This window comes from Hyperoodon ampullatus, assembly GCF_949752795.1.
Source record: "Hyperoodon ampullatus genome assembly, chromosome: 15".
Classification (NCBI taxonomy): domain Eukaryota; kingdom Metazoa; phylum Chordata; class Mammalia; order Artiodactyla; family Ziphiidae; genus Hyperoodon; species Hyperoodon ampullatus.
The window spans coordinates 13928440-13943144 of record NC_136928.1 but is presented as its reverse complement, the minus strand read 5'-3'; the positions used below and the strand labels follow the sequence as shown (position 1 = coordinate 13943144).

The 14705-nt window shown below is 40.4% G+C and overlaps 1 protein-coding gene across 2 annotated transcripts in view; it reads right to left on the bottom strand.

The window, feature by feature from the left end:
* Nucleotides 1–5785: 5785 nt before the first annotated feature.
* The window catches only part of BUB1 (BUB1 mitotic checkpoint serine/threonine kinase), a gene marked incomplete at its 5' end in the record, with an annotated part of 41801 nt that continues 32881 nt past the window's right edge, over nucleotides 5786–14705 (bottom strand). Inside the window, 6 exons of one of the 2 annotated variants that reach the window (XM_079721483.1) lie at nucleotides 5786–6048; nucleotides 7601–7707; nucleotides 8259–8433; nucleotides 8533–8690; nucleotides 8868–9029; nucleotides 9338–9453. In XM_079721483.1, coding sequence (XP_079577609.1) covers nucleotides 5853–6048; nucleotides 7601–7707; nucleotides 8259–8433; nucleotides 8533–8690; nucleotides 8868–9029; nucleotides 9338–9453 — 914 coding nt within the window. In that variant the 3' untranslated portion in view covers nucleotides 5786–5852. The remainder of the gene's footprint in view (nucleotides 6049–7600; nucleotides 7708–8258; nucleotides 8434–8532; nucleotides 8691–8867; nucleotides 9030–9337; nucleotides 9454–14705) is intronic. The other variant, XM_079721484.1, reaches the window with a different exon arrangement.

The following is a 14705-nucleotide window of genomic DNA, read 5'->3' as shown; positions in this document are numbered from 1 at the left end:
CTCAGTGGGTATATAAAAGCTTTCATTTATTTTTATATGATATTTTGCTACTTTATTAAATGAATACTGTGCTACTTACATAAATGAATTCAAAATATCTTAATATGCTAAAGGAACATATTCTAGTACAGTAGCTTTTGATGCAGTGTTTATTCGAAATGAAGAAAAATATGAATGTGAAGATCAAATTCTGTCACAATTGATTCTTTTTTGGGGGAGGCTCTCAAAGTTTCTTCTGTTTTATGTTTTGGTTTTTTGGCCATGAGGCATGTGGGATCTTAGCTCCCCGACCAGGGATCGAACCCGCACCCCCTGCCTTGGAAGTGCGGAGTCTTAACCACTGGACCACCTGGGAAGTCCCTCAAAGTTTCTTTAATTAAATTACAATTATAGCAAGATTTTGAGTAAGTTGCTCCCTGAGGTCACTTTCCCCAGCTGGAAATCTCTCAGTACAGCGACCTACTCCTGGGAAATTAAAGGGATTTATTTCATTTTATTTTATTCTATTTTCTTTAAAACGTTTCATTGTGGTAAAATATACAACATAAAATTTACCATTGTAACTATTTCTAAGTGTACAGTTCAGTAGTCTTATGTACAGTCACATTTTAGGAACACTCAGCAGACCTCCAGGGCTTTTCATCACCCCAGATGAAGCTCTGTACCATTAAACAGTAACTCCCTAACCCCCACTCCTTCCAGCTCCAGGCGGCCACCATTCTACTTTCTGTCCCTATGAATTTGGCTACCCTTGATCACAACTGCATTGTGAGCAAGTGAATCCTTTCCAGAGTTTTCAGGGTAGGTAGGACTCTGTCTTCAGCTCCTACCCTGAGCAGGGGAATCGGCGGGTGGGAACCAAGGCTTCCTGACCTGAGGGCTCTGAATGCAGTGAGGCCGAGTCCCGTGTCATGTCATGTCTCACCTGTCAGCATGGCAACCGAACCTGGCCTGGGAGGGCCCTTTCCTTGGTCTGAGGGCGACCTCTGGTGTCGGAGCAAAGCGAAGGCTTCACAGCTGGGACTCTGGGGCCAGGCTGGTTTCATGCCTGACTCCCCACTGACCATGCCACCTAAGCTCTCTGGGCCGTATTTCCACACCTGCAAACTCAGGGCAGATGGCACCTCCCTCCCAGGATCGTGTGGAGTGGGGAGGAGGAGGGTGGGGGTGGGGATGCTGACCAGGCTGTTCCAGATGGCGCTTCCTGGTTTGAAACCTGGAAGGCTGGTGTTTGGTGCGAGGGTTTGGGATTCCATCACCACCACGATTCCCAGGAGGTGGGAGCCTTGCTGACCCGTCTGATGGGATTTGTGGAGTCCTGCCATCCATCCAGACCTCTCTTATTTCTTTGTGTATTTAACATTTATCATTATATAAAGGATTAAGGCTAAATATGCTGAGTGACAACTTAATGTTTTTAATTTGAAAATATGATGGGCATTTATTGTTTAATTAGAAACCATGCGGTCACTGTAAAACATTCAATACAGAAACATAGTAAACAGTCAAAAGTTTCTCTTTCTTCTTCCTTCTCCTCACCCCTTCCCCTCTCATTCTTCCACTTGCAATCTGACACCCCCTTTCTGGTGGGAACTGCTGAGTTTGTTGTTTTTCCTTCTGGAGCTAAATGGATATCATGCATATTAATATATAATCATTTTTTATCATAAGTGGGATGTCATGACATTTATCATATACAGCTCAAGAACTTGCTTCTTTCACTTACTAGTAATTGTTTCATGTTGAGATATAGGTATAGAGATAGATACACACACACACACACACACACACACACACACACACACACACTGCTGTCAAGTGTTCCATACCATTGATGTTTCTTGATATGGAAGAATTCACATATCCATGGACCTGTACGTTATTCCACGTGTTCAGTGTTAAACGATAGTGGAGGAAAATTTGTTGTGTGATTTTTTTTCTCAAGTGTGAGCCCTTCAGTAGGAAAGTCTCGGGGTCAGACTCTAGGGATCCGGTTACCACTGTCCTGCAGCAGCCCCCATGGCCACCAGGGGGCGCCAGCACCTCAGCCGCTGCACACAGTCCAAGGGAGGGGACAAGGGGCAGGAGTTGTGGCAGCATTGCCGCTTTTCTCCAGGTCTTTCTTCTGCCTTTTAGGGGACTAGTCACCCCGACATTTTGGCTCATGGGCTCCCAGATGGACACCTCATTCCTCAGTCTCCCTGGCAGGGGGATGGGGCAACATGATTGTGTCTGCCCCGTGGGCTGTGAGCCCAACTGGGGTCCACACCTCGCAGGTCTTGCCCGTGGGAACGATGTCCACCTCTGCTGGGATATGACAGCAGTCAAAACATCCTGGAAGCCTTCTGTTGAGGACGGCAGGGTCGGGGCCAGTAGAGGATCGCCCACCCCAGACTGTAATGCAAGATCGAAATCACTTGTGTCTTCTCTAAGCCCTGTGTGGGGTCTGTTACTGGAGCTTAGCCTGCCTGCAGCCTGACCAATCCAGAAATGGGTTCATCTGAACCATTCGGAATGGAACCAACGGGACAGATGGACTCAGTGGAGGGATGAGATAAAAGGAGGACCACGGACACTGACTCCTGGGACCAGTGGCAGAGAAGCAGCTTTGCAGGTGTATTTGCATATCGTGCTGATGCCCACGCATCTCGGAGCATTATTTCTGATAGGCCCGGACCACACTTGGTGTCTCAGGTTTGTCTTATGAAAAAATACATTTTAGAACCATTGCCTTAGACACATATAATCCAGGGTGAAAATGCACTGGTAACAGGAGTCTCTGAGTCTCCAGAGTAGCCAGCCTTGTTCTTAACTGGGACTTAGAACGTGGAGCGGGGCTGCCGAGAATGAATGGGAAAGGCCTTGGCCCGAGTAGGTATTAAATCAGAACCTAGGCTGAATCTAGCTGGTACTTGGGCACTTAGGATGAGCTGAGCCCTTGCTCAGCTCTATCCTTGGGGAAACTCCAGTCTCCTTAGTGGGTGAGCTGGAGGTTTCTTTGCCTTCCAACTCTGATGTCTGTGGCATCCGTCTCAGTGGCCCTTTAGATGCAAAGCTTATTTCCTTGTACAGATGAACTCTGTGTTTGTGTGTATAATTTAAAATGAAATGAAGATGATCACTGTAGTTTGTACCAGGAAATGGACCAAAAAACCCACCTACTTTCCTGAAGTGCTTGAAGCAACTTCTTTCATTTGGATGGAGACTTCCTCCCTGGGGACAAGGCTGTTGCTTAGGAAATCTGACTGTGAAGTTTATGTAAGCGGAGCCCTTGGCATAGACTGGACACCAGATGGGCGGCAGCAGTGCTGAGATGACGCTGGTCAGGTTGAGGCTGTTGGTGTGAATGGCATGGAAGGTATCTTGGGTGTGATAGGAGCTGAAGGTCCAGTAACAGCAAACGGGCTGGCGGGGACGCAGGATATGTTGACGGGCTGGAAGCCGAGGCCAAGTGTCCTCTCTGCCCAAGACTGAAGGCACCCACAGCTGCCTTTCATGGATGGACACATTTCGTTCTTCGTTTAGTAAAATAGCACCCTTATCTACTTTAGTCTTGTTTCCTTTGAAAACAGACATTTTCAAGAAGAAAAATAAAAAAATCTCACAAATCTGGCTTTATCAATGTTCACTTTTGACACTTTAAGAGCAAATTTAATGTTGGTTTGTCTGATGAGGTCTTGTCTCTGGATCAACTTCCTTCCAATTTCAGTGTATGTGTAATCAATCGCATAGGTTACTTTCTTTATTTTCAAAATAAAACATATTTGGAATCCCATTCTATTAATTTATCCTGCAGACACATTTGCACCTGCACTTTTTTATAGCAATAAAACTGTGAAACTAATTGTCTCTAAATAGAGAATTGTTTAACTAAAATATGGTACATTCATATAGGGGAATGGCATATAGCTGGTCCAATACAGATGAAAAGAGGGGCAAGAAAACTGTGAAATAATGTTATGATCACACTTGTAAAAAGAAATGGATGGATATTTCTTCAACGTGATTAAAAAAGGCTACCTCAGGCCAGCCTCATGAGCTTACTGGATAAACATGGGAGGAGCTCCTTCTAAAGCAGGAGACAGAGATGTCCAGCACCATCCCTATTTAGCCCTCTTCTCATGGTCCTGGGCAATGGCGAAGGCAAGAGAAAAATCACCAGCGAAAAACTGGCAAAGACGTAAAATAAGCGGCATTTTCATAGTGATGGTTATTTACTTGGAAATGTCAAAAGAATCAACTGAAAAGCTTTTTATAGAAATCAATAGTGTTCATATAGTCAAAGTACCAGCTAGAAAAAACAAGAAAAAGTGACGTCTGATTTAAAACAACTGAAAGTTTAGTCTTAAGTATTTAAATCAGTACTAATATAAAAACATTAGAAGACTCTCTTCTTATTCTCTCAATCGAAGATGGCATTTTAAGATGCAAAAGCCAAAAAACCCTTTAAAGAACTTTATAAATCAGAGTACGAAACAAAATTAAAAATCTTCATGTCAACAGAAATCTTAAGTCAAGAGACAGATGACAAATTGGGAGAAATACAAAGGGGTCCTACAACTTAAACTGAAAAAGAGCAATCCCAAGTGAAAAATTGACAAAGGATAGAGTTCACAGAAAAAGAAAAAAACACATAGCTCTTGAATATATGAATATATTTGGCCTAATTCAGAAGAGAATGCAAATGAAGACCACAATGAAATACCATTTTGTCACCTGTCAGAGTGGCAAGGGTCAAAGAGCCTGACGTGTCCTGTTAGTGGAGGTGTGGGGAACAGACTCTGATCCCTGCTGGCACAGCCCTACAGGGGATTATTTGCAATATTGAGACAACATTTTCAATGCCCTTACCTTTGACCCAGCAATTTCGCGTCTAGGATTTTACGCTACAAATTATGGCTATATATCATACAACCAAATATTACACAGCCATCACAAGAATGAGACCATTCTATATGTACTTACATTCTCCACCATACATTAGGTGAAAAAAAGCAGAATTATGCTAGCTTTGTCAAAAAACATTATATATATATATATGCATGGAATAATTTTTGGAAAGGTCAGAAAACGTGGGCTGAGGTTGTCTCTAGATTGGGGAACCTGGTGGCTGGGAGTGAGGGTGGAGGCGGAAGCCAGTCACTGTGTCTTCTTGAACTGGGTGTCCCCGCACATTTGTCTTCATCATGTGCTAAGGGAAGAGGGAGGGATAGAGGAGGGAAGGTCAATTCAGGTTATAGGACCTTTCCAGCTTTAAGTCAATAAATGCTAAGTTGGCTGCTATAATTTCAGAGCTAATTAATGATGCATGGAGCTTACGTGACTATTTTCAAGATCTGAGATATTCTTTTGAATCATGCTTTTAAAAAACAAAGCTTAAGATTTATACCTGCAATATTTCCCATGGATAGCAACGAGGAACAAGTACAATAAAGGACAGGCACATCCAATTCATAAAAACATTAAGTCTGCCAGATATATTTGGGGAATTTTTGTTTATTTTACACAAATATAAACTCCCAAATTTAGAAAAAAACAAACAAACCTGACTTGGCTCTTTTTTGGCTTAAAGTGAACAGGTCAGTTGCTTAAAAAGTGCTTTTAGAGAATGTTCACTTGTTGATTACTCTCATGAATGTTCGCATCCCAAGAGCTGCCCAGTCAGCCTGCTACGCGGGGATGTTACCGTGTTGTGTATTTTGTTGAAATATTTGTAACAACTATGTCCCAGGGATATACTTTGTGGGCTTTATTTTTAAGAAACATTTACATAAACAATAAATGTGGAAACATCAAGGTTCAAAGTGAGCAGACTAGCATTTACAAAGAGATTTTTAGGGAGTGTCCATACTTTATTTTCGAGAACGCTTATATTCTAAGAGCAGTACAATTAGCCTGTTACGAAGGGTCTTAATCTTGTTTGTATAGTGTTCTTGAAATACTTTCTTCAGCTTCTGCCGTAACAAATCCAAAGATGGAAGATGATGACAATCTGGTATATTCAACATCATGTGAAAAAATTCATTCCACATATCCAGATGAGGAAGCCTGGAGAGACAAAGCATAAATGAAGGATAAAATGTAGCCTTCAGGGTTTCCCTGGTGGCTCAGTGGTTAAGAATCCACCTGCCGATGCAGGGGACACGGGTTCGAGCCCTGGTCCGGGAAGATCCCACATGCTGCGAAACAACTCAGCCCGTGCACCACAACTACTGAGCCTGTGCTCTAGAGCCTGTGAGCCACAGCTACTGAGCCCGCGTGCCACAACTACTGAAGCCCGTGGGCCTAGAGCCCATGCTCCGCAAAAAGAGAAGCCACCTCAATAAGAAGCCCACGCACCGCAATGAAGAGTAGCCCCCGCTTGCCGAAACTAGAGAAAGCCTGTGCACAGCAACAAAGACCCGATGCAGCCAATAAATAAATAAATAAATAAATTATAAATAAATAAATAAATTTATTTAAAAAAAAAAAGTAGCCTTCAGCGTGCAGGGTAATCCCACTCTTGCATCTGACTTAACTCTAACCTCAACCCGACCTAATGCATCAAGAATAGATATGTTGGTGGGAATGTAAATTGATACAACCACTATGGAAAACAGTATAGAGCTTCCTTAAAAAACTACAAATAGAACTACCATATGACCCAGCAATCCCACTACTGGGTATATACCCTGAGAAAACCATAATTCAAAAAGAGTCATGTACCACAGTGTTCATTGCAGCACTATTTACAATAGCCAGGACATAAAACCAACCTAAATGTCCATCGACAGATGAAAGGATAAAGAAGATGTGGTACATATATACAATGGAATATTACTCAGCCATAAAAAGAAACGAAATTGAGTTATTTGTAGTGAGGTGGATGGACCTAGAGTCTGTCGTACAGAGTGAAGTAAATCAGAAAGAGAAAAACAAATACCATATGCTAACGCATATATATGGAATTAAAAAAAATATATGGTACTGATGAACCTAGTTGCAGGGCAGGAATAAAGATATAGAGAATGGACTTGAGGACATGGGGTGGGAGGGGGAAGCTGGGGCGAAGTGAGAGTAGCATCAACATATATACACTACTGAATGCAAAATAGCTGGTGGGAAGCAGCAGCACAGCACAGGGAGATCAGCTCCGTGCTTTGCGATGACCTAGAGGGGTGGGATGGGGGGATGGGAGGGAGGCTCAAGAGGGAGGGGATATGGGGACATATGTATGCATATGGCTGATTCACTTTGTTGTACAACAGAAGCTAACATGGTATTGTGAAGCAATTATACTCCAGTGAAGATCTATTACAAAAAATAATAATAAAATTAAAAAATTCAAAAAAAAAGAATGGATATGTTGAATCTATTATACATAGGAGAAACTGAAGATCCAATGAAATGTCTACACACAACTCGTTCCACAAAAGTTACAAATGGAGAAACAGAAGCACTTAAATAACTTGCTCACTGCACCCAGGGCCCAGGGTTATGCTATTTCACCTTACTTCCCAAGGCATGGGTCTTCTGTGGCAAAGATCCATTTTCCACCAGATGGAACTCAACATTCTACTGTATTTATTCTTTTCACTGTAGCACCAATGCTAATACCCACCTTCTAAAAAGACCTTCAGGCTTCCAGACTCCCCCTTCATTTTTCACTTTCATGTAAGTGCCAAAAAGCATGCAGTACACTGTTGCAGCAACTCCAAAGTAATCAATCTATAAAGAAAATATGGGTATATATGACTAATACAGTATTTTACACTTGAGCATATTCCCATGTCTAAGTTATGCAGCAAATATGATAAATCACAGGAAATAAATAGTCACAGGATTTCACTTTTAAAGAATTCTGGAAGTGTGCGTTAACCCCACACTGACACGTCCTATGAATGCCCATCTAGGCTTTGCTGGAAGCTTCCACGGACGGCAGATCACCCGCCACCTCCCTAGGCAGCGTCTTGGGAAGCTCTGCTCTTCCTGAGCTACCGCATCCTTTGTTTTGTCACACAGAGGCAAACACAACACTAAGCCGCTTGCAAGCCCTCTCAGCTCCTCCCCCCAGGACTGGCTGTGGTCTTTGAACTGTGCTCCAAACCTCCCGAGGTGTGACGTGTCCACAACTGGAAACAACCCTAGAGCGTCGTCTGAATCCAGGGCTAGAAGAAGACCAGATCAGCTCAGACTATCTAGATGCCCTAATTCATTTTGAAACTATAGTGAGTGTCATACAGGGAAATGTTTTCAAATCTCTCACTCTAGTTCTCTACCTGGTAGTTCCAGGGCTTGTTGCTGAGCATCTCAGTACACTGGAAACCAGATGTTTCACACTTTGCCGTAAATGCGGTTCCTTTTGGAAAAAGTTTCATGTCTATACTCTGACCCAGGTCGATGAGTGCCAAGCCAGCAGATAAATCATCATCTTCACTGTCCTGTTCCAAAAATCTATATTAAACACAAACAAGGGCCAGGCTGCGTGAGCACAGATAATAAAAGGCTGCTGGGGAAACGGTAAGAGAAGGACCTGTTAAAAGGGCAACTTGCCTGTTTCCGAGTATGAAATTGTCTGGCTTGATGTCTCCGTGGATGATTTCGCAGTCATGGACTTGTTCAATCATGCACAGCACTCTGATAGCAAACGCGAGGACTAGAGCTTGAGGCATCACTTTTTCAGGGGTATTTTTATAGAGGTTAATGGCATTCTAGAAACAATGGAAAGTGGAGTCCTGAGTTGGTTGCACAGGATTAATGAAATTTCAAGTCAAGAGCTTTGCCCCCACCCATCACTCCAATAAAAGCTCCAAGTGCAAAAGGTATGTGCAAGGCATAAGCCAAATATGTACTTCAGTTCCTGTTTGTCATAAAAGCAATACACTTACTAGTAATGTCCCATAGCTGTAGAGATCTCCTACTAACACACTGCCATTCTGGAACAGGTGGGCAGAATAGAATTTGATAAACATGTGTTGCATGCTTGGCTTTAGTCTCTCCATCAGCTGGGTCCCGATGTAGAATTCCCAGGGGTTGGCGGGCTTCTGGACCTGCAAATCAGGTATGTGACATTCATATCCAGCTCACATTCTGGAAAATGATAGCAAGAAAGCCACTTCATCCAAATGTAGGACGTGGGGTAGAAAGTGATGACAAGCTATGAATTGTTCCTGCAGCGTGGGAACTGCTGCAAGGTAATTTTAGTGGCGAGGCAATTCTGAATCCTTGTGGGATAGTTTTGTTTCTTAAGTGCTGACAATAGACCTAAGTGAAACCACCACTATCTTTAAAAAAAAGAAAAAGGAGGCTGGCAAACTCTAGCCCTAAAATTCTTTTCTATATTGTACAGATCATTTACCTTCAAAACAAATTTCTGCTTATTTTTGCTATTGTTCACATCTCCGTGGGTAACTTCATAGACGTGGGCAAAAGCCCCTTCTCCAAGAAGGTGATCAACATAGACCAGCAAAGAACCTGAGGACATAGGTAAGTCAAAATGAAAAAAAGGCTCAAAACATTAAAGGCTATCAAAATGAAGTATCTGTAAATTTTTCTTGGTGCTTGAATTGCTTTAATAAATAAAAATGGATGTAGCTCCCTTAGGAAACGTTTTTCCAGTCTTACATGAAAGTTAAACAAATACCTGCCACAAAATACCCCCTTTATAACGAAGTGATGGAGGAGCCAGAGCAGCACTGCCGGGACGCAGGCCTGTCACTGAGCAGCAGGGCCTCGGGCAGCCATCCTCTCTTTACCAGTGCTGTCATATTTAAAGGGGGGGTACGTGTACTGCCTACTTGGCAAGACTGTTGTGATGACAGAAAAAACAAGTGGACATCCTCTACAAAGTGCTAAACAAAGCTCTAACATGCCTTTGAAAAATGCAAGCATTTTACATCAGAATAAAAAGGGCAGAGTATAATTGTACCGATAGTTAAAAAATTTTTATTGCAGTAAACTTTCTATTTTAGAACAGTTTTTGATTTATAGAAAAGTTGAGAAGATAGTAGTTTCTGTATATTCTGCATCCTGTTTCCCCTACTGCTAACTTTTACATAACCAAGTTACACTGGTAACAAACAAGAAGCAAAACTGGTATGTTACTGTTAACTAAACTCCACACTTTATACAGATTTCACTAGTTTTCCCCTAATGTTCTAGGACACATTCATCAAGTCTCCTCAGACTCTGCTAGGCTGTGATGGTTTCTAACTTTTTGTTCTGATGACCATGACAGTTCCAAGAAGCACTGTTCTGGTAAGTTGTAGAATGCCCCTCAGCTGGATTTGTCTTGATATTTTTCAGTTACACTGGGGTTATTGGTTTAGGTAGAAAGATGACAGAGGTAAAGTTGTAACAGATTTTTAATTTTTTAAAAAAAGAATTCATGTGTTTAAAATCAAATATAAAAAAGTAGCTTTCTGGTTTCTAGCTGGCATGTAAGGAGTTTGGAAGTCGTGAGTCTACCCTCACAGTAAGAAAAAGCCGAACAAATTGAAAATCAACAACTCTTAGGTCTGTTAGAGAACTGAGGTCACAGGGAAAACTGCTGGCCCCCAAACTGAGGAGACAGACAGGTGAATACAGAGAATAGCAGAGCCCAGAAGCAGAAACTACCACTGAAGCCAGTACCGAAGGGGGTGGGGTGGGGAGAGGAGTCACCACAGAAAGAACTGATGTCTCAGACCTTATTTAAGAACAAGTCTCTAGGGAAGCCCAAAGACAACAGGGGAGACAAATAAGGACACAAAGGGGAATTTCAGCCTTTGATACCTACAGCCACAGAAAATAGTAAACACAGCCTAAGCCCAAGACTGATAAGCATGAACTTTACACTAAAGGGCTATTTATCTCAGTTCCTTTCAGCAGGATATCAGGACTGGCTTCTAACAAAAATTAAAAGGCATAATAAAAGACAAAAAACACAGCTTGAAAAGACAGAGCAAGTATCAGAACCAGATACAGATATAGAAAAGATTTTGGAATTATAAGACCAGGAATAAAAAAAATTATGATTAATATGCTAAGAGCTGTAATGAAAAAGGTAAACGAAATGCAAGAATACAAGAGTAATGTAAGAAGACAAATACAAACTCCGAGAAAGAATCAAAAGGAAACGCTAGAAATAAAAAAGGACTGTGACAAAATGAAGAATATCCTTGATGGGCTCATCATTAGGCTGTATGTGGCTGGAAAAAGAAACTGTGAGCTTGACAAATATGCCAACAGAAACTTCCAACACTGAAATGCAAAGAGAAAAAGAAAATGAAAAAGATAGAATGTTCAAGAACTATGGGACAACTACAAAAGGGGTAACAAATGTGCAATGGGACACTAGGATGAAGAAGAAAAAGAGAACAGAAGACATAGCTGGGGTAATAATGCCTGAGAAATTTCCAAAATCAACGACAGAAACCAAATCACAGATCCAGGAATTTCAGAGAACGCCAAGCAGGAAGAATACCAAAAAGCTACATCTAGGCATGTCATGTTCAAACTGCAGAAAATCAGACAAGGAGAAAATATTGAAAGAAACCAGAGGAATAAAACCACCTTACCTATAGAGGAGCAAGCATAAGAATCACACTGACTTCTCTTCAGAAACCATACAAGCAAGAAGAGAGTGGAGTAAGTGTTGAAAGAAAGAAAAAAAAAAGCCAAAAAACCACAAACCAAGAATTCTTCCCATTCAAAAGTGAAGAAGAAATAAAGACTTCATTAGACAAACAAAAATTAAGGCAATCTGTTACCAGTAAACCTGCCTTGCAAGAAATGTTAAAAGAAGTTCTGGGGGGTGGGAAGAATTGGGAGATTGGGATTGACATATATACACTATTGATACTATGCATAAAATAGATAACTAATGAGAACCTAACATATAGCGCAGGGAATTCTACTCAATGCTCTGTGGTGACCTAAATGGGAAGGAAATCCAAAAGAGAGGGGATATATTGGGTTGGCCCAAAAGTTCATTCATTCTGTAACATCATATGGAAAATCCCGAACGAAACTTTTTGGCCAAACCAATATGTATACGTATAGCTGATTCACTTTGCTGTACAGCAGAAACTAACACAACATTGTAAAGCAACTATACTCCAATAAAAATTAACAAAAGAGAAAAAAGAAGTTCTTCAGAGGGAAGGAAGATGATACAGGTCAGAAACTCAGATCAGAAAAGTATAGGAAAAGGAATAAATGAAGAGAAAATAAAATCTTTTATTTATTTATTTTTTATTCCTAACTGATCTAACAGATAGCTGTTCAAAATAATAATAGCAACAATGTGTTCAGTAAGCACAGCCTGTTGGGTAAGTGAAATGAGTGAGGACGGAGGAATTGGTAACATTCTGTTATAAGGGACGTGTGCTATTTGTGAAGCAGTATAGTGTTATTGGAAGGTGGACATGGATTACTTGTAAATGGACATTGCAAACTCTAGGGCAACCACTAAAAAAAGTAAAGAAAGAAGTAAAATTGATATGCTAAGAGAAGAGAGAAAAGAGAATCACATAAATAATTAAGACCAGAGAAGGCAGAAAGAGAGTGAAAGACAAAAAAGGAAACGAAGAACAAGAGCAATAAATAGAAAACAGTAACAAATATAGTAGATATTAATCCAACTACATCACAATAGATAAAAATACAAGACCCAACTATATGTTGTCTACAAGAAACACACCCTAAATATAAAGACACAGAAAAAAATAAAAGTAAAGGCATGGAGAAAGATACGTCACGCTAACATTAATCAACAGAAAGCTGGTGTAGCTATATTAATTTTACACAGAACAGACTTAAAAGTAAGGAAAGTTATCAAGGATAAAGAAAGGCATTACATAATGATACAGGGCTCAGTTCTCCAAGACATAACAATCCTTAATGTGTATGAGCCTAATAACAGAGCATCAAAATAGGCAAAAATTGACAGACTTGCAAGGAGAATAAATCAATTCACTATTACAGTTGGAGATTTCTACATCCCTCTATCAGCAATTGACAGATCCAACAGGCAGAAAATCCTTAAGGGCATGGTTGAACCGAACAGCACCACCACCAATCAACTGGATCTAATAGACATTCATGAAATACTTAATTTAACAACAGTGGAATATACATTCTTTTCAAGCTTACATGGAACAGTCACCAAGAAAGACCACATTCTAGGCCATAAAACACAACTTCACCAAATTAAAAAAAAAAAAAAGAAAGAAAGAAATCATACAAAGTATGCACTCAGATCACAGTGGAATTAAGCTGGTAATCAATAACAGAAGGATAGCTGGAAAGTCCCCCAAAACTTGGAGATTAAATAACACACTTTGAAAACATAATTTATTGAAATTGTGAGATGTGGAAAACGCAGTATTAGAAATTTATAGCATTGAATGCATATGTTAGAAAAGAAGATCTAAAATCAATAATCTTAGTTTCCACCTTAGAAAACTGGAAAAAGAAGAGCAAATTAAATTCAAAGTAAGCAAAAGAAAAGAAAAAATAAGAATCAGAGTAGAAATCAACAAAATTTAAAACTGAAAATCAATAGAGGAAATCAATGAAAACAAAAGTTGGTTCTGTGGGAAAAAAAGTTGGTTCTTTGAAAATATCAATGAAATTGATAAGCTTCTGCCAGGCCAACTAAGAAAAATTAGGGAGGACACATATTACTAATACCAGAAATAAAAGAGGGGGCATCACTACAGATCCTATGGACATTAAAAGGATAATAAAGGAATACTATGAACAGTTCTATGCCACATGTACCACAAATGAATAAGTGGAATTTGAAATTAAAAACACAATACAGGGCTTCCCTGGTGGCACAGTGGTTGAGAGTCTGCCTGTCAATGCAGGGGACACGGGTTCATGCCCCGGTCCGGGAAGATCCCACGTGCTGCGGAGAGGCTAGGCCCGTGAGCCATGGCCGCTGAGCCTGCGTGTCCAGAGCCCGTGCTCTGCAGCGGGAGAGGCCACAACAGTGAGAGGCCCGCGTACCGCAAAAAAAAAAAAAAAAAAAAAAAAAAGAAACAAACCACACACAAATACAATACAATTTATATTAGCAACCCGCCCCCAATGAAATATTTAAGTATAAATGTAACAAAATATGTACAAGGTCTACATGAGGAAAACTACAAAACTCTGATGAAACAAATTAAAAAATATAAATATATGGAGAGATATTCTATATACACAGATAGGAAGACACAGCATTGTGAAGTTCTTCCAAACTTGATCTACAGATTCAATGCAATACCAAGCAAAATCCCACCAAGTCATTTTGTGGATAATGACAAACTAATTCTAAAGTTTATATGGAAAGGCAAAAGAATCAGACAGCCAACACAGTATTGAAGGAGAACAAATTGGAGGACCGACACTACCCAACATTAAGACTTACTATAAAAGCTACCAAAATCAGGACAGTGTGGTATTGGTGAATAGGCGAATAGATTAATGAAACAGAGGACAGAGCCCAGCAATAGACCCAAACAAATATAGTCAATTGATCACTGACAAAAGAGTAAAGGCTATTCAATGCAGGAAAGATAGTCTTTTCAACAAATGGTGATGGAACAACTGAATATCAACATGCAAAATGAATCTAGACACAGATCTTATACCTTTGACAGAAGTTAATTCAAAATGGTTCATAGATCTGAATATATAACACAAAACTACAAAATTCCTAGCAGATAACATAGGAGAATATCTAGGTGACCTTG